General features: G+C 41.7%; 1 protein-coding gene across 3 annotated transcripts in view; it reads left to right on the forward strand.

Moving 5' to 3' along the window:
• The window catches only part of ncalda (neurocalcin delta a), a 72207-nt gene that overhangs the window by 41166 nt on the left and 10777 nt on the right, over nucleotides 1-20264 (forward strand). For all 3 annotated transcript variants that reach the window (XM_085178439.1, XM_085178436.1, XM_085178435.1), the window contains 2 exons: nucleotides 10656-11065; nucleotides 19988-20093. In XM_085178439.1, the coding sequence (XP_085034565.1) occupies nucleotides 10688-11065; nucleotides 19988-20093 (484 nt within the window). In that variant the 5' untranslated portion in view covers nucleotides 10656-10687. The remainder of the gene's footprint in view (nucleotides 1-10655; nucleotides 11066-19987; nucleotides 20094-20264) is intronic.

Genomic DNA, 20264 nt, shown 5'->3' on the forward strand with positions numbered 1-20264 from the left:
TGACTTGAGGAAGTGTGTCATCTTGTGCATCTCACTGGATCGCTCCTTTTGCTCCTAAATCAATAGACACTACAGTGTGTGCGGTTGCCTACTCATCCACCCGCTATCAGGTCTGTTACCATAGCAACCTAATGAAGACTAAGAAGGCCTTTTAAAAGTATAACAGCTGAAAATAACGATCGTGGGCAGCTAACCAGCTAGCAGCAACAATCAATGTGACAGGACTTCAAATGCTGTCTCCGGTTTGGTAGCGACTTAACGGGAAAGAGCCAAACAAACTGAGACGAAACAAGGAGTTAGATCCTAGAAAGACAGACTTCACTCCAACTGCTGCAAACTCACACGTCCCACTTTAAAGACTTTAGAGTCACCTTCTATCCACCTATTGACTAGCCAGTTGGAGGCCTCTTTGGTACCAGTGGAAGTTACAGACTGGTTAGAGCAGTGGTTCTTAACCTGGGTTCGATCGAAACCCAGGGGTTCGGTGAGTCGGTCTCAGGGGTTTGGGCAGAGCCTCCGCCGTGACATGCACGGCTCATTTTGTGCACATGTAAAAAACATATCTACGTCTCGAATTTGAAAAAAATCATATTTTATTTTTCACTAAAGAGGGGTTCAGTGAATTTGCATATGAAACTGCTGGGCTTCGGTACCTCCAACAAGGTTAAGAACCACTGGGTTAGAGATTTGACTTACTACTGTAGTTAATGAAGATTCATTTGAAACATGTACAATAGGCCTTAAACCCCCCCCCCCCCCCTAAGTTAAGTGATGAATAATTTGAATTGTTGTACAGTTTTCCTGCTGGGGCAGGAGGTGGGTTTCCTCAGGCTCAGCAGGATATAAGCAGAAAGAGTAGTCATCCATTCATCAGCATTTTCTTTCTTATTTTAATGTCTATTTTTGTGTGTCCTTCTCTGTTGTACTCCCCCTCCCCTTTCATTCCTGCTGTCCATTGTTCTGGAGACTTAAACTGCTGCAGATGTTTCTAAAAAAAACATGGGAAACTTTCTCTCTCTTTTTTTTTAACAATACTGCCATTTCTTTTTCAGTCACTCTCCTAAAAACAACAAAATGACTGCTTTATATTTGCACCTCACAGTCTCTTGGAGATCTGATGAATATATAGGTTTTATTCAGGGGTTGCATCCCGAACTGCTCTCCCAAGTGCAGATTTTGCATCTGCACTTTCCATTCAGATATATGCGGCATATAAATATAATATAATAAAAGCCCTATGAATTAAAAATTAGCAAAGTGCTTTAGCAAATAGAAGAAAGCTTTCCAAATGAAGTATCCCTGCACTTAATGAAAACCTTTTAGAACAGGTTTCTGTATCTTATACTCAAAATCTCATATTTGTTTGCCACATTTATCAATAACATCACCATTGCATAACACGGATTCCATGTATTGTAGTATAAATGGTAAATGGGCTGATTCTTATATAGCCCCATTCACACCAGCACATTTTTCTAAGTGCTTTCTAGGTAACATTCACACACATTCATATTCCGATGGATGCATCGGAGAGCAATTTGGGGTTAGTATCTTGCCCCAGGATATTTGGCATGCAGACTAGGGGAAGCCAGGAATCAAACCACCAACCTTCCAATCAGTAGATGAACTGTTCTACCGCCTGAGCTACAGCCACCCTTGTACGAGTCAGCCAGTATATGTACGAGTTGTGGTGATAGGGAGTAAAACTGACAGAACTCTCTGCTATAGCTTCAGCAGATCCAAAGAGAACAGCAGTCTTTGGATCCTGACATAAAAACAGGATCTGTATCTGTATAAGCAAAGGAGTTACATGGAGTTAAGCATCCCAGGTATTCCATGTGTGGCTGCATCCTGTGTGTAGGCATCACAGCCCAGTTCTACAAACTTGTTACATTGCAGCGCTTCAGTTTTACCCTAGAAATACTGCCATTAAATGGAAGACCACAGCAGCTCAGAGACCAGGCTTCTGATTGAAATTACAATCTATATACTAGATAGTAATCTGGTGAATTAGCATGCTAACCAGCTACCAGTTACCAAATGCCACTTTGTACCAACATTTTTTCCAACATGAGAGGAAAACTAACAATTTTGAGATTCTGTTTTTCTTTTTTACAGTCTAGTCCCTGTTAAAGATAGCCAGGGAATAAAACAGTAAACACAGTGAGCTCACTACTGTGCTAGTCTGATGTGATTAGCCATAGCCATGTCCAAATGCTAATTCAGCCCGCTTCAGTTTTGGAAACCAAGATACCAGTGAAAGTTAATTACAATACAAATGATTCCAACTACATTGCATTGATAGCTGTACCTGTTCTCCAAGGTGTTATGGTCATTTATACCACCCAGGCATTCGTGAAAAACTGGATTTACAAGGTTGAATTAGAAGATACAGTTAAGCTAATTAGCTAATTTTATTGGATTGGTTGAAGAAATAGAACTGCTATTTCATCATTTTATCACAAATTGCAAAATAACAGCAACGTCTTTTAGAGTAATATTTTTTTTAGACTTTTAAGAAACAATGACTAAAAGAATTGGTAGATTTTGTTCATTAACTGCAGGTTTTTCTCAAAATGGTCAGTGTGTAAGAAAGGAACGGAAATTATAGAGAACACAGCTAAAACAATATTTCAAGCAACAATTTTCGACTTCATTTAAAAAGAAACATTCAACATCTCGTGGCATATTTGGTGAGAAAACTTGGGAAAATGTACCTCCTCACTGACAACTATTGTTTCTCATCAAGTTGTCATTAAGCTACCAGAGTTATCAGGTTTTCACAGCAAGCCCACATCTTAAAATCCACACATTTATTTTTGTTAGTCTTCTCCATTCAAGATTCCGTCTACACAGGCAACTGGTGCAGTGCTGCTGCTTGTCATTTCAATAAGGGGCAGCTATTGGGGCAGTTTAGGTATAGTTTGGGTTTTACTGTAAAAATATTTTATCTGTAATCGTTCATAATGTACACTTTAGGAAGAATGGGCTGATGATAAGTTTTTTTGCTTCAGGGCTCAGAACATCCAGTTGATTTGTGATGTGATGTGAATGAAAACATTGTGCCTCAATTTGGGGGGGTTGCTAGTACACTTTCATCTTGTATTCCATGTATACTATTTACTTACTGCACAGAGTGTGAGTGTTGACCGATTTATCTGCAGGCCGACAGTATCGGCCGATATTAACTATATAACAATCAAACAATCAAATAAATAAATACATTTTTATTTATATAGCACCTTTCAAGACAGAATCACAAAGTGCTGCACATAAGATTACAAGTCATAAAAATATTTAAAAAGAGAAAATAAAACAGGCAAAAAATTAACCAAAAGCAGTTTTAAAAAGGTAAGTTTTGAGTTGTTTTTTAAAAACAGCTACTCCACAGTTCTTAATGCTTGGGGGAGAGAGTTCCACAGTCTAGGGGCCACAGTGGCAAAAGCTCTATCACCCTTAGTCCTCCTCTTAGTATTTCTTATAGCAAGTAAGCCCTGATCAGATGACCTCAAAGACCTGCTAGGGACATAGGGCTGTAGCAGATCAAAGATGTAGGCAGGTGCCAGTCCGTGCACAGCTCTGTAGGTCAAGACCAGGATCTTAAAATCGACTCTAAATTTAACAGGAAGCCAGTGTAACTGAGATAATAACAGTGTCACATGTTAATTAATCAAATTTTAAAAAGTAAAGAAGAGGCAGGAGAAACACTGGCAATGCAGATGTTTGGAACACCGCGAACACAAAAAAAACCAAAACAGCATCGACAGATTTATGAGAATATCTGATTTTTAAATTGCCAAATAGTGATACTGGTATCAATCCTTAAAATTCTACATTCATCATGCTTATTAGACCATGTATTATTCTGTGCAACAGCTATGGTGACATCTGAACAGCAAACCAATCCACAGACATCAGTGTCTTAAAAAAAAGATAAACGTAGCTAGCTAACATTTATATTACCATCTGCAGTATATTCCTCCTTCTGGACAAAAAATTGCTTCCTGCTCTTCTGCTACGCAGCAAAGATTGCAAATACTGAGAATGAGAAGTGCGCATCATTCTCCACTCGACTTTTTGACAGCTCCTGGTCCACCACGCGGGTATTTCTTGTGCATTGCATGTAGTCGTACGTGTCAGTGTGAATGCAAGCATGAGAAGAATGGCACGTATGAGACAGCAATAGACAAAAAGAAATCTGGCCTCAAGATGTTGCAGCATTAGATTTCCTGTATACATCCCTCAAGGAATTAAGAACTGTAGTTACCAAGCTGCACGTCTCAATCTGGAATTGATCGGTGTATAAAAAACTGAATGGATGCTTCAAATGGAGGATTCATGCAGACCACTGTAGCGTTGGCCAATTTTACCCAGTTGTAATTACGGTTATTTGACTTTCTCTTTCCATTTGAACATTTTATTACCTTTTTTGAATTTGTGTAGCAGTTAACCACAGTTGGTACTGCACCTCACATTTCTGCACCCCCCACCATTATCATACACCTACACACAGAGCACAGTGTATTTGATTGAGAGTAGTGTGTGTGTGTGTGTGTGTGTGTGTGTGTGTGTGTGTGCGTGCGTGCGTGTGTGTGTGTGTGCTTTTTTACCCATGTGCATGTGTCTGCTGTGCATGCAGCCAGAAATCTCATCAATGGCTCTATGATTTTGCTGAATGTTACTATGGTAACTGCAGTGGAATTGCCTCATAAGAGAGAGCTGGTCATGTGTAGGTTGAAATAATGCTGAGGATGAAGAGCATTTAAATAATAGAAAAACAAGGTGCAAGAGAAAGGTGAGGAGTTTATGAATCAAAGAGGAAAAAGATGAAAGACTCTATAAGATTCATATCGATATTACAAATATTTACTGAATATGTATTCTCTCCTTTCACTGTCTCATAAACATGTTAATACAGTTTGATTGCAACCTTTGTTTTACAAAGAAATGATTTTGTCCACCCGGGAAGTGATCAGAAAGTCTCTTCAGCAAAGCTGAAAGGACTGTAAATTATGAATGTGAATCCAAGCCGTAGTCAACCAGATGTGCATAGACTTTACTTCAATCTGAATGACTCATTTTGGATGATAGTTCATTTGGTGTTTAAAGAATGCTGCAGCTGCTGTCTCCCTCGCCCTACAACAACTAAAATAAATCAACTGATGAAGTAGAAGTCAATTTCTGAAGTCATATTCAACAGTAAAAGTGTCTTTGATGCTCTCACTTGAACTTTTTGTGCCTGCGTGGCTTCTCTCCAAGCGCACCAGTTTCCTCAAACAATCCAAAGACATGCATGTTAGATTAATTGGTGATCCTAACGGCGGAGGTGAGGATGTGATCGTGAACACACAGCCCACCTCTTACCCAGTGTCAGTGATTAAGCCAAGCCCCCCTTGTGCCTTGGAACCACTTAATCCCTGTGTTTACATTGAGGCTGAAATTGGATGTCACTACATTACTTTCAAGGTTTTCCATGTGTAGTAATTAGAAACCAAGATAAGATCCTTACCCTGTTTGCTTAACCTGCATTCTACTTTCAAACTGATTATCATAAAAAGACATATCTAGGATGAAAACCTGAAAAATTTCAACTACTACAGGTCACTGCTAGAGTTTAAACGTCTTAAAATCCAGCAAAAATCACTAACGTTGGCCTGGATCCACTATCCAGGACCACTATCCATCTTCCACACAGTAGATAATCTGCTCATGAAAGTGGCTTCCGTGGGTTACTAGGCATGCTTGGAACTACATCTTACATTAAAGCTTAGAAGAAGCCCAAAACTCAAATTGGACCATCTATAAGCCTAATTAATCTAACACAAGAGGCTTTTTTGGAGGACATATTATGAGGACTTAGCACCCCCAGCCTGAAATGCAAGACACCAGCTTTTCCACTGTCTGACGTTCTGAAGAGCTCACTGAAGGATGCAGCAGCCTTGAGAAGCTCTGACACGTGTCCTGTCACTCAGCAGTGCCTACTCGTTTTAATGTCAGCTGCTGTCAATCCTTTATGCACATTGCAGTACATATACATAGACATCTATCTGATTTGTTGTCCTAAGGATTGCCAGGCCTTTAGATCATAGTTTTACAGTCCCCTTTGTGTATTTTTACCAAAGATAGCGAAAATCCCTTTTCAATAACACTAATTTATTAATGGTAATGTTATCCGCAAGAATGGCTATCCATCGTAGAAGTAGCCAGTTTTGGTTTTTCTCTCCTTGAGGAACTTGTTGGTCATTAAAAAAAGACCACATGAAGATGAAACCACCACAAAGCGTAGAACTTCCAGTGGTCCAGAAAAAAACACATACAGGCTTCAGCTGAAAATCCATGTCATCATCAAGTGGGTTGCCAGGAGCATCCTCGGTTGGCTAAGCATGTCATCAGGACTGGCAGAGTGGTTTCATGGCTGCAGCGGTGTGTGGGGTGAGTGGGCTGTGTGAGCGTATATGTACGCGCTGGAAATAGCAGGTGACAGGGCACAGTGGGTCACTAATTACAGATTTGTGAGTGTGTATGTGTCTGTGTGCGTGCACAGGCTGGTGATAGAGCAGCAGACAGGATCACGGCTGTGGATTTCATTAGTTGAAGTGCTTGGCGACAGACTCTGGTGTAACCGCTCCGAGGGTCCGTTGCTGACATTCGGTCAGTGTGGTAATTGGCACTAAGTCAGAGTTTTTAAAAGTTATTCAACTAAAACCTTTGTTCAGCTTCACCTGCTTCAAAGAAGAAAAATGAAAAATCACATGTGTCCGTCATTTCCTTTCATTTAATTTTAAAGGCCTTGAATGTATTTCTTTCTATGATCTAATAAAAGAGACTGCACCATTGCACACTGAAGAAACCACCTGAAAGTAAGCACTGCTTCATTTTTATTTCCGAATAGTGTCAAAATTGTAACAAAAGACTTGGTGTAGAAACAAATAGCTTAATGTTTCATATTCTGTACAAGCTTTGCAGCCACATTTGGTTACATTAGCAGCATCTCTCTATGGTAGATGTTACACCTTCACAGTGTAATATCTACCATATGTGATAGGTTGCAGTGAAATTCTCAGTATATATACTGTATAAATGCCAATGTTATTTGCATTACCTGCTGCTGGATTCACGTTCCCTTAAATATTAATTGTAAAACTTCTTATCTTGTTTGCAACATTGAACATGATATAAGTCTGAATGCATCCAGTCTCACTGAGGCCTGAAATTCTAATGGACATCTTGCTGTTGCATCTTTATTCCGTAGACATCTTAAGATGTCGGCCTCGCATCTTAAGAATGTAGCTCAAAGTGCAGCTGGGCTTAGGACCACCTTTAGTGCTGCTTGCATAGCTGCTGTTTTTTAGAGCAGTTGTGAAGAAAAAGAAAACGAATTTGTGGTGTCTGACCATGTTGGAAATACGGTGTTTATATTGGCCACTCGGAGAGAAAAAGCCAGCTGTAGTATCATGAGGCAAGACGTGATAATTGTTTAGATATGGGGACATTCTCTTGCCATGGACCTTCGTACCGCTGCGTTTGGTTGCTCACAGAAAAGCTAGAGAAACAGCTGTGTGACAAACAAAAAGGAGAGAAATTCTTAGTTTTTAGGATCCCTGGAAGTCTATTTTAAACCTGTTGTTACTGACCTTGGTTTTAAGTTGGACAGTGATTTTAAATTGGACAACCAAATCAGAGCAGTGGTGAAGTCCAGTTTTTATCATTTAAGGCGACTGGCAAGAGTAAAATCTTTTCTTTCGAGGCAGCATCTTGAAACAGTGATCCATGCTTTTATTTCTTCCCGCCTGGACTACTGTAACTCACTTTATGTGGGGGTCAGTCAGTCATTGCTCTCACGTCTGCAGCTGGTTCAAAATGCGGCTGCACGAGTCCTAACAGGAACTCGAAAAAGAGAGCATATAACCCCTGTGCTCGCCTCTCTGCACTGGCTGCCTGTGTCTTATAGAGTTCATTTTAAACTTCTTATGTTTGTTTTTAAATGCCTCCACAGTCTTGCCCCACCTTACCTCTCTGAGCTTCTTCATCCCCACATACCCTGTCGGTCTCTCAGGTCAGCTGACCAGCTGCTCCTGGAGGTACCGAGATCCAGGAGGAAGCTCAGAGGGGACAGGGCCTTCTCTATTGTGGCTCCAAAATCATGGAATAATTTGCCCATGCACGTTAGAGAGGCCCCTTCACTGTCCACTTTTAAATCACGTCTTAAAACCCACTTTTATTCCTTGGCTTTTAACCTCAGCGAGACTTAGTTTCTCTTTTAATTGAAGTAGCTATTTAATGATTTCTTTCACTCTTTTTTTATTTGGTTTTTACTTATATCTTATGTAATTTTATTTTACAGATCCAATGTACAGCACTTTGTGTCAGCTGTGGTTGTTTTAAAGTGCTTTATAAATAAAGTTGATGATGATGATGATGATGATGATGATGATGATGATGATGAAGTTCAAGCCCTGCTTACTCTTTGACACCGCTGTAAAGTTTTTGACCATTTAGTCCTGTTTAACTTTTGTCAGAATTCATACTTTGGGATTATAGCGCGCATGCTGTATGTGCTAACATCCACCCGGCCCACATTTTCAGTCCACTGCAGTTCTTTGTTGTGCCCTACGTGTTAGCAGAAGTCATCTAATAAAAAGTAAACAAACGCGATTGTATAAGTGTCATCAGTCACATGGTACTCAAGCAGTTGATTATGACCGTAGCACCCCAAGCATCAGGGCACTTTTCATCGCCATGTTTACTGAAGAGAAGTGGTAGCTGTTCTATAGCGCCTGCCTGGTTATTGTACCATGATTTAGAGCACGGCTGCAGCTCAGATAATTCAGCACTCACTTAACTTATCACTTCTCAAATAGCCTTGCTTACACTGGGGATATTTTTCCTTGGTGACGGCCTTAGTCAAACCTTGATATGACCTGAAATTGCTGGTGGGTGGGACTGCAAAGAAGTCACCTTCTCTTTTTTGCTTCTCATTTCTCTCTGAGATTGCAGTATTCAGCTCAGTACTGTGAACGAGCTGTTCGTCGTGACGTAAAAAAAGAGGCTTTCATTTCCTATGGTTTCCTAAAACATGCTTTTATTCATGGTGGTTTTGAGGACATAAGTGACTCATTTCCTTTTCAGAGTGCAGGCCAAGGCAGGCCTAACAGCACATCGCACAGAGCTGAATATATACTGTGCACAAATGTACACAGCCTCAACACATGAATTCTAAAGCATATGCAGTCACCATATCTTGGTACTTCTAAATATACTTTGATTGCATTCATACTGAAAAATATGCCTGTGCACTCACATACACACTGACACTATAGTTAGTGTAATGACAGCGCAATCTCTCTGAGATTAGGAGCAAGCACTTCCTGTTTGTGTCACCAAAAGGGCAGATAAGACCACTTCACAGCTGTATTTGTTAGTATTTCCATGCCATACTGAGTCTCCAGTGCAGTAAGAAAGAAAATAAATAAGGCGTCATCGAGAAATAATATCATAATTGAATGCAGACAAAACAAAAGTGGCGTTATATAACACGATTGTGCTTGGGAGTGGACATTTTAAGAAGAAACAGTGTGCTTGGGTATTTGAATGACCCAGCTGTTAAGCATTTAGATTTTATATAGCCTAACTAGGAAACAGTGAAATACTGGGCGATTTCAAGACACATAAAAGAATAAAGTAAATACACAAATAAACTCCCTGAGAAGTTTCATGATCTTCTTAGCCAGCAGTCACCAATTCCTCAACACGAAATCTAATGAGCAGCTTTTATGAGCGCCGTCGCTTTTACTGTCTTAAAAGTAATACTAGTAATAAAGTAATGGTCCATTTGCTCTAGCTCAAATAAAGGCCCAAAGTTAATGAATCATCATTGTCGCTACTTTAAGTAAACATTCTCATTTTACATGAACATTTCAGCTCAGAGCCTGCAGATGGGGATCGTAAAGCTTTAACCTCTTTATAAAGATCTGGACCACAAACACTGATATCACAAGTTCCAGGAAGACAATAAAGAAATTGTCTTTCTCGAGAGGTTATGAATCTGAACGATGTTTGTTAAGCAGATCCGTCTCCAAATCATTTGACTGTACTGCCTTTTCCTTCCAGCGCATCTAAGCCAGTTAAGTGTGTTTGCGGAGGTTTTATAGAGTAATTAAATCCATGTACTTTTGGTGCTGTGTGCACTCAGGGTTCACAGAGCTATTTTTATTTTCCATGGAAAGTTCCATTAGTTATAAAAAAGGAGTGATCAACGTAACGTCTGAGGGGTTTGCTTACATTTTTGCTTCATATCAGGCGAAGCTACTAAAGGAGACAGCAGCTAGCTCATCTGTGTAGCTGATAGTCCAAATATGAACTTGTGCTTTATAAAGAAAAACAGACACATTTGATTTTACTAGTTGATAACACAGCACAGGTCTAAACTGAGCAACCCTTCAGTGGAAAAATGTATGCAACAGTCGCCCTTGCAAAGCTTTTTTTCATTGAATGTCTCACACTAATAGACATTTGTTCTTCGTGGACGTGTAACATGACTCGTGGAGTTAAAATACAAAGATGGTTGCAGCGGTTAACGCTAAAAGCACTAGAAAATACATTATTACTTTTGTCACATCTCAAAATCAAGCTCGTTGTCTTCTCTGTGTTCCCAGCTGTGAGCTGAGTGATTGACAGGACCGACGACATGGGGAAGCAGAACAGCAAGCTCCGCCCTGAGGTGATGCAGGACCTGCTGGAGAGCACCGACTTCACCGAGCACGAGATCCAGGAGTGGTACAAGGGCTTCCTCAGGGACTGCCCCAGCGGGAACCTCTCCATGGAGGAGTTCAAGAAGATCTACGGCAACTTCTTCCCCTACGGAGACGCTTCAAAGTTCGCCGAACACGTCTTCCGCACGTTCGACGCTAACGGGGATGGGACAATAGACTTTCGGGAGTTTATCATCGCGCTGAGTGTGACGTCGCGCGGCAAGCTGGAGCAGAAGCTGAAATGGGCCTTCAGTATGTACGACCTGGACGGGAACGGGTACATCAGTAAAGCTGAGATGCTGGAGATTGTGCAGGTGAGTCTTCTGTGTAGATTGTGGCAAAGTGTCTAAAATACAGAAAACTTCCTACCAAGGAGAACATCTAACATCACTGTGGCCTCCAGCACTCTTCATGAGCAGAGAAAGGACGTTCATACAGACATGGTGCTGGATGTGACTCCACATTGACATGATTTTTGAGAGTAGGGCTGCTCGATTATGGCAAAAATGATAATCACGATTATTTTCACTGAAATTGAGATCTCGATTATTTGACGATATTTATTTAACAATAACAATGTGTTGAATAATGACTTTAAAGATTGTCAAAAAATAATATAAAATAGTGTGCAAATACTGATAACAGTGCAAATGTTTGCAATATAAAAAATAAATGAAAAATGTAAACATCTATGTTTAGTGAACTTTGCAGTGTTGCTCTGTGGTGCAGCTACGACACTGCAGCAAAGTTTACACACTGTGTCTACTTGATCCACGTCTGACTCCGCGAACCCATAATGTTTCCACACCACTGAAGTGTTTTTTACCTCTCTTTTCAACCAACGGCAGTCACTCTCCTCTCCAAATAACTTCTGCTTAGCTTTCCGAGCTTCCCTCGGGTCCTCTTAATAAGCGATCCCCAACCCCCGGGCCTCGGACCGGTACCGGTCCGTGAGTCGTTTGGTACCGGGCCGCGAGAGTTGAGGCTCAGGTGTTTCAGCGTTATTTTGTTATCGTTTTTATCGTTTACTCGGTTTTCCTTGCTCTTTTCACGTGTGTTATGAACAAATCTTCTTTTTTTCGGTACCGGTACTAGTTTTATTTTGTTGTATTTATCCACGACACCTTAAAGGCCGGTCCATGAAAATATTGTCGGGCATAAACCGGTCCGTGGCGCAAAAAAGATTGGGGACCGCTGATCTTAATTATTTTGACACGTGTTCGAAACGCAGAGAGGTGCGCTCGATTTGCCACACGGAGCAGCGCGAGAGTAAAGCACGAGGGAGGGGCTAATAATCGGCTCAGTCATTTTTAATGATCGTTGAAAGCCCAGATCGTAATCGTGATTAAAATTTGATTAATTGAGCAGCCCTATTTGAGAGCTACGTCATTCAGGCCCTTATTTATTGCCAGCATTAAAATGTCAGTGTACTTAAAAGGTACACTTGGATTGATTGGAAACATTCATTGTGCTGCCAAGTAAAAGCAGTTTTGGAAACAGTCAGAGATTAATTAGCTCAGCTCCGTCTTATTTATGGCTTGTAGCCCTGTCATGATAGGAGAAGAGCCGATTTTCCCTCTGCCCCACACCTTTTACAGGAACAAATGGACCTCTGGCTCAGCCTAATCCACACTGGCTGCATCGCTTTCAGTATCCTTTTGGCTTGCAGGGTCTATTATTTCTTGCCCTGTCATGTTTGACTGCATGTTTCACCAGAATAAGCTACAGCGCTGGGCAGATGAGGAGGCACGTCTGTATTAAATCACACTGCTTGCTCACCTGTTGTTATTTATTAAGATAATGAAGGCAGACTAAAAAGCGCAGCATACTATGCCGACTTTCAAACGTCCAAGAAAGAAAAGGAAATAAAAGAAACAGATGAAATGCAATACAAACTCTGATCATTTTGAAATAAGCTACATTTTGTTTTTCTGTGAAAAATTCAACAGCTGCTTTCTGATCCGTGTAGCCAGGTACGGCTCACCTTTAAGACAGAAAAGCAGGATAAAAGCCGAGCGTGGGTGGCATTTCCTGCAAAAGCCTTTCGTGTAAACAGACTATTTCATGTACACACGCACAAACACAGTTTATATTTGACTTCCTTCACAATTACATGCCGGCCAGTCTCTCCCACTGCAGTTTCACTCAAATTAGTCTCATCAGATCTTCAGTGTGTGAGCCATTTTCAAAACAGGCCATTTATGTTGTGTATCCTGATAATGAGGGGAAGGCGGGATGGCAGAAGAACAGGAAGCAATGAGAAGAAGCAATTATTTCTTACAGATTAACCCAAAAGGAATGCAGTGTGTGTGCATATGTGACTATACATCTGTGTGTGTTACTATGGCTCTATATGGCTGAGGAGGAGGTGACTAAAAGGAATTAAGCAGTGATATATTGGTGGATTATTGTAATGAAATAAAAACTGATACATGCTAACATGGTCTGAATAGTTTAAGGCACAAGGCAGCTTGATGATATTTGTGTTTGGGGTGGCCTCTATGAGTCATCCCATCCAGCGTGCTGTGGATTAACTCTTTGTTGCCCTAAAAATGTTCATTCTGGCATCTATAATAACAAGTGCTGTGAATATAATTGATTTTGTTTTCACCAGTACATGGTGGCTTTACTTTTACTTTCTCTCAGCACAATCTGAACCACCGTTTACACGACAACGCCTTAAACCTGAGCTAGCCAGGCTGTGTTGCTTCACCTATCATTGCTTCAAGGCTAAATTAGTCCCATTACTTTAAGACCACTATGAGTCAGACTTCACACCGTCACTTCTTTCTGCACACTGACGCCATAAACCCTCTGCCCATTTTCCAGTAAAAGGTGACACTGTTCACAAGGACAAAAGAACAGAAAGCAGTGACTCAGATGCTCGCGTCTATTCAGCTGATGTGAATATGAATGAATTTTGAAGGAGCACGTGTGAGTGCAAGTATGTTGCAAATGGTAACGCTTTAAGAAGCGCATGATTATGAAGAACTCGGTGCCATCTTAACTTTTTAGTGTCGCGTGCAGACGTGCACGCTATGTTCATCTATTTTCGTCTTTGGCTTGTGGTCTGGTTTAGGGCCCCTTGCCTCTGCAGAGAAGAAGCTTGCTTTAATTCAGTTTAATTCAGCTTTATTTAAATCACGCCAATTCATAACAACAGTCGCCCAAAAGTGTTTTATATTGTAAGATAAAACCGTACATTATTAGAACAAAACCCCAACAATAAGACAATGAACAAGCACTTGGTGAGAGGGGGAAGGAAGAACTCCCATTTAACAGGAAGAAACCTCAGTCAGGCTCAGGGAGGGGCAGCCATGTGCCGTGACCAGTTCAGGGGAAAGACGAGAGATATTAGACAAAAGGCAAATCATAAGAGAGTAAGCCAGAGTTTAATAACTGCTGAAAATTACATGTATAAACACATAGGCGAGGTGAGGGACAAAGAAACACTCGGCATAAGCGTAAGCCCCCAGCAGGCTTGGCCTATTTCATCTTAACTATGGGAGGATTCAGGGAAACCTCAAGCCTTAACTATAACCTTCATCAAAGAGGAAAGTTTTAAGCCTAAGCTTAAAGGTAGACTGGGAGCTGGTTCCACAGAAGAGGGGTCTGGAAGCTCCAGATTTTGAAAACGTTATTTTAGAGAAAAGGTTTCAGACAGACCTTTAAAAGGAATTGCTAAAGTTAAAAAAGAATCCTTGAATCTGACTAAAGCCTTCAGATTAGTGTGATCACAGTCACACGCTGCTTCCAGTAGAATCAGACGGCAGATCCGACAGGTGACTCATAAAGGTAAATGCATTCGTTTTCTCCTGTGTATCTGTGTCCTGGTGATAATGGTGAAAGATTAACAGTAGTAGCCCTGCATCCAATTGCCTGTAGACCTTTCTGGTTCCCTGATATTTCCAAGTAGCACCACCAGCACCAGCTCCCACGTGTTGCTTGGTTTATTATATACATTATTGTCTAGCTCAGAATGAATTGCAATTACCTTGTTGGTCCAATGGCTGAATCTAGCACCATTATCACGTTTTAAATGTGCTTTACCAAATACCTCTAAAGATAAGACAGTGTCTTCAACCGTACATGTACAAATGGTGGCGTAGTAATGGACAAACTGGCTGAACGTATGTTAAACTGTTAGGGGGACTTTACCCGGATGGATTTAGTGGCAGAAACACACACGAGCACAGGATAGTAGTGATGCAGATTTATATACAATGATGGGGGAATATTTAAATGGTAAATGGACTGGTTCTTATATAGCGCTTTTCTACTCATCTGAGCACTCAAAGCGCTGTACACAACTTGTGCATTCACCCATTCAGACCCATTCGCACAAGCACATCTTTCTAAGTGCTTTTATAGCTAACATTCACACACATTCATACTCGATGGCTGCATTGGAGAGCAATTTGGGGTTAGTATCTTGCTCAAGGATATTTGGCATGCAGACTAGGGGAAGCCAGGAATCGAACCACCAACCTTCCGATCAGTAGATGACCTGCTCTACCACCTGAGCTACAGCCACCCCTTTACAAGGGAAGGGGCTATATACAGGTAAAAATGTGCACGGATGAGACGGAGCCGAGGTATGCGGGCGGACCGATGACGCACCGGAATTACCTGAAAACGAGGGACAAACAAAGTTACAGAGTACGTCGATAGCCGAGAGTTAAACTAAAAGTGGACGGGGAGAGTTGGAGAGCTTACTTGCAACACAGAAATACAGCTGTAGCGGTGGTCACAGCCTGGTACGAAGTAACTCTCCGTCACGGATCCAAAGAAGCCAACAAACAGAAAACTAGGCTGGCGAGCAGGCAGCGGGACAGGCTAGAACAAAGCAGGCAGGTGATGGATCCTAAAAACATGCAGCTCAATCACGGGGAATCAACAGATTCAGCTTGCACCAACACATTACCACTTACAGATTCAGCTCCATAAAAGCGCTCACTGATGACGTCCGATGCGCCACAAGTGTGCCGGAATGCCATCAAGCCCCGCCCCGCCTACCTGTGCCAAGAAGGGAAACAAAACCCAAGAACAACAATACACCTACCCACCACCTCCTAACATAAACATGCTGAACATCATCCAAACAGAGCCTTGTTCACTCAAGTGCAATAATCACACGAGCTCTTCTGTCTTGTTTTGTGATCATTCATATTCTCCTCTATATTCATGTGAGAATATCTTATCTTAATATCACTTGCCAGTGCTTCACTCTAAGGACCCTGTCTGTCCCCCCACTGCGGTCTTCATATTTCCCATGCACTCTCGCCTCCGTTCGCCATTGTGCCTGGGAGCTCCAGCTTTTCCCAGCTAGCTAATGCTCTCTCCTGCAGAGAGTGTGTAAATGCTGGTGATGATCATAATTATCTTTGCTGTGAGAGTAATTGAATTGGATGGATCACCGCCAGCCCGGATCATCCTTTTCAGATAATGACAGAATCTGAACTCATCAATAGTTGATATCTACCCTCTGTCTACCTTTCATCTGAAACGAGGTGCTTATAGCAGAGCAGACGAGCACAGAGGGACGTCCATTGTCTCCACTGGCGAAAAAGAAGATGGCAGAGAGCATTCATACTAGTAATTTAAGCGACTGAACGTAATAGCAGAGTAGGTGAATAGACGGCTGCTCGGGCGGATAAAGTCGCCGTGGGAAACATATTCAGCTATGGTGTGAGGGTGATACGAGAGACTCTGTGTTGTGTTTGTGTAGCTACTGCTGACCAACTCAAACGGTGCTCAGTCGGCTCCACAAATAAGTCTGACCAAGCTGAAGCCCTCCCTCACTCTTTGCATTTCTTCCTCTGTCAATGGTGCCTTTTTCACATCCTTTCCTGTATTATACGGAGGGAAGGTAAAAAACAAGAGCCCTATGCAATCCTGCTTTTCTTCTCCTTCACACTTACAAGTGGCTAGGTTATAGTCTTTTTCTCTCTATTTGCCCTCACACACCTGTGCCTTTGTTTCTGGCTTCACTGGAGACATTATTGTGTGCTTGCTCAAGGCACATGAAAGAGGCTTCTCTCTCCCTGTGACATTCAGGCTGCACAATGGGTACTACTTAGATGGCTGAAGCTTGACTCTACAATTTAAAAAAAAAAAAGAAACCTATACAGGTGCTACAGATAAATTATAAGAAATTCACTGGCGGAGGAGAAAAAATGCCCAGGCTAAGTCCAGGAGATATAACAAGAATCCAAAGTAAGAGTGGGAAGTGAGAGTTGATATGGAGACAGGCAATTACTGTAGGGAGGATACAGCATTTGGCAGGGTGTCATATGTGAAGAGAAAACCACAGAAAGACCTGACTTATTAAGACAAAGATTGTTGTCTTTGGATGCAGGGGAAGAAAGAGCAAGGCTGAGGAACTGGCTTTACTTTTGGTTTAGGAGGCTAACTCGGGTAAAGCCGTTGTTATTCAGTAATATGACAGGTAGCGATATAGCCTCTAAATTTATCACAGTATTTCTAGAGAATTTGCAGTAACAAAAATTGTGACTATGTAGGAAAAAATACCCACTTTTCCAATGAACAACTGTCACTGATGACACACTTCCTAATTTGAAATGTCAGTCTAATGAAATAATGTATGAGCACATTTAAAAGGAAGCTTAAGAATAATGAACAATCTCTCATTTCTATGGTAATTTCATTTTAATTGGAGATAAATTATCTGAATTTCAGGAGCCAGACAAGACCTCCAAACACGCCCCTTCTGGTTTTATCTATATTCGACTATTAGTCGAGGCCATGGTCCTCAGCCGGGAAATAAAATTAATTTGTAATTGCTGAAATCCAAGGCCCAGTGAAGCTAAAGCTCTCGTTGGTAGTCCTGTGTTGTCCTCCTGCTTGCAACAAAGCGAAAGATGTCTCGGCTGTTGAATGATGTCATCAGTGAAGTCGTAAGTTAGACAGGAAGGGCCGAGGTTAGTTGGTTAGCAGTGATTAAACCTTTAAAATAAGAAGTAGAAGATTGTCCTCTGGTGTTGGCTTCTTATATAGAGCCTGTTCTAAACATGAAACACACCAAATGAATCCAGTTATTACAAAAAAGAAAATATACAAAGGTTGTTGGGGCAACCAAATCGAGTGCACAGACCAGTATAGTTCATTCCCTGATGTAAATGGTAAATGGCCTGTATTTGTATAGCGCTTATACTAGTCCCCTAGGGACCCCAAAGCACTTTACACACCCAGTCATCCAGCCATTCACACACACATTCACACACTGGTGATGGCAAGCTACAGTTGTAGCCACAGCTGCCCTGGGGTAGACTGACAGAAGCGAGGCTGCCATATCGCGCCATCTGCCCTTCTGGCCATCACCAGTAGGCGGTAGGTGAAGTGTCTTGCCCAAGGACACAACGACCGAGACTGTCCGAGCTGGGGCCCAAACCGGCAACCTTCCGATTACAAGGCGAACTCCCAACTCTTGAGCCACGGTCGCCCCTTATGTCTTAAGCTGAAGCAAACAATAGTTTACTGGAAAAACCAAAAGGTGGGATTTCCAAGTATCGTATTCACAGAATCATCCTTTTAGAAAGTTCTGAAGAAAAATCCTCCGACTCTCTCAGGCTCAGCATCCTTAGCTTCACACGTCGCTTCACTTCTTACTGGCTGCTTGTAATTTGGGGATTTAGAAATGTGAGCTTATTGTACAGCGTGTTGCTTCGCTGGATTAGATGAGCAGCTAAATCCCTAACATGCAACACCAGCCCACTTTACTCACAGCACCTTGAAGGATGCCAATTAATAACAGACCCATCTCCAAAGTGAAGTCACTCTGGCTGCTTCTTGTCCCTGAACTCCCGAGCTGCCCTGCCGCTTTGGTAATAAGCAGCATAACCAGCACCTATATAAAGCTCTGGCTGCACTGTAATCACAATCATCCCTCATCTGTTCACATGTCAGCTCCCATTCCCCTCAAAACCGCCTCCTTATTAGAGACAGAGTGGGCTGTGATTTCACTGTTTACTGCCAAACAGCCTGCATTGCAACAGAAAGCAAAGGAGACACAACACTGATAAATAGACTGCGTGTTGGTCTCCAAGACCAACCTAAAGCGCAAATACGCAGTCGCAGCGCGGCGAAGCAGTGCAACAAGCTGGCATATTGGAATCACTTCTAAACAGGTGGAGATACTGTGGAAATATGCTCAATAACCGGCGTGTTTGTCACCATAAATGTCCCTAATATCAATAAAGCAAATATCACAGGGACTCTCTGGGGACTTCCACTTTGTCCTGCTCGAGAGTGATTTCCAAACGGTGATTTCTGTTAACTCTGTCAAGGCACGCTACAGCAGGACAAAGTGGAAGTCCTTGTTGCTTTTGGTCTGAATGGATGTTGAGTATAACAAGCCGAGTAAAAGCAGCAGGGATTCTGAAGGCTGAAAAGAAAAGCACTGCTAGCATTAACTAAGACTCCAGCTTTGGAAAGGAAAGCAATAAAAAACCCAATTTGATTACCTGCAGTATGATAACGTTAACGTGTGTTCGTATTCTGTTATATACAACACTCAACTGGATAAGTAGTTAAGTGAAAGGACGAATGGATGGACAAACCAGGGGGTATGTCCGAGGGACAGCCAATCACAATGTTTAGTTTAAATAAGCATTATTATGAACTGCGAATTATGCAAAGCTACTCTACTCTACACAGAGGTGTCCAAAAGTAAGATTATGTAGTTGCAAATGTGGTAAACTTTAAAAAGCAGGGAGAGGGAGAGAGAGAGCAGGTGAGCTATTCAAACTGTAGTTTTGTAGTAGAGTTTTTATAATGACCCAGAAAGTCTCCTAGTTACAAAAATAGAGTAGACAATCTCTTACAAAACTGAACAGGTCAAAATCTTCAGCACATAGACTGCGTCAGGAATCCTTCCTTTTTCCATACATTATCTACAGCCTGCAAAACGGACCTCACACTCAGCTGTTCATTGTTTAATCAGCAGTGAAAATAAGCAATAAAGCATTCAATAAATGTTTTTAAAAGGAGACTAAACCTCTCCAATCACATAACGCAAGATACACGCCTGCAGAAGCAGACAAGAGGTTTCAGCAGATCTGCTGCGGCAATGAAAAGTCGCGTCAACCAATGGAAAAATGCCGGCTAGAATCACGCCTGTCAGCTGCAATCATTTTCAAATGTGTGTGAGATTCTACAGCTGAAGGCATAAATTAGTACCCGGCTCATCTGACCTTACTGTGTGTGTCTCTCTGTAGGCGATATATAAGATGGTGTCGTCCGTGATGAAGATGCCCGAGGATGAGTCGACACCTGAGAAGAGGACAGAGAAGATCTTCAGGCAGATGGACACCAACAGAGACGGTAGGAAGTACTCTGATGTAGCATTTACTTCCAGTAGTTTTAACTTTCAGCAGATTAAATTATCCACACTTCACACAGCCTAGTTTATAAAGTGCACAAAGACTATTATTCCCTGTGTATTGATCTTTGATCTCTCTCACTCCCCATCCAACTACCACCTGATTAGCTGTC

The sequence above is a fragment of the Neolamprologus multifasciatus genome, chromosome 11, assembly GCF_963576455.1.
Source record: "Neolamprologus multifasciatus chromosome 11, fNeoMul1.2, whole genome shotgun sequence".
NCBI classification, from domain to species: Eukaryota; Metazoa; Chordata; class Actinopteri; order Cichliformes; family Cichlidae; genus Neolamprologus; species Neolamprologus multifasciatus.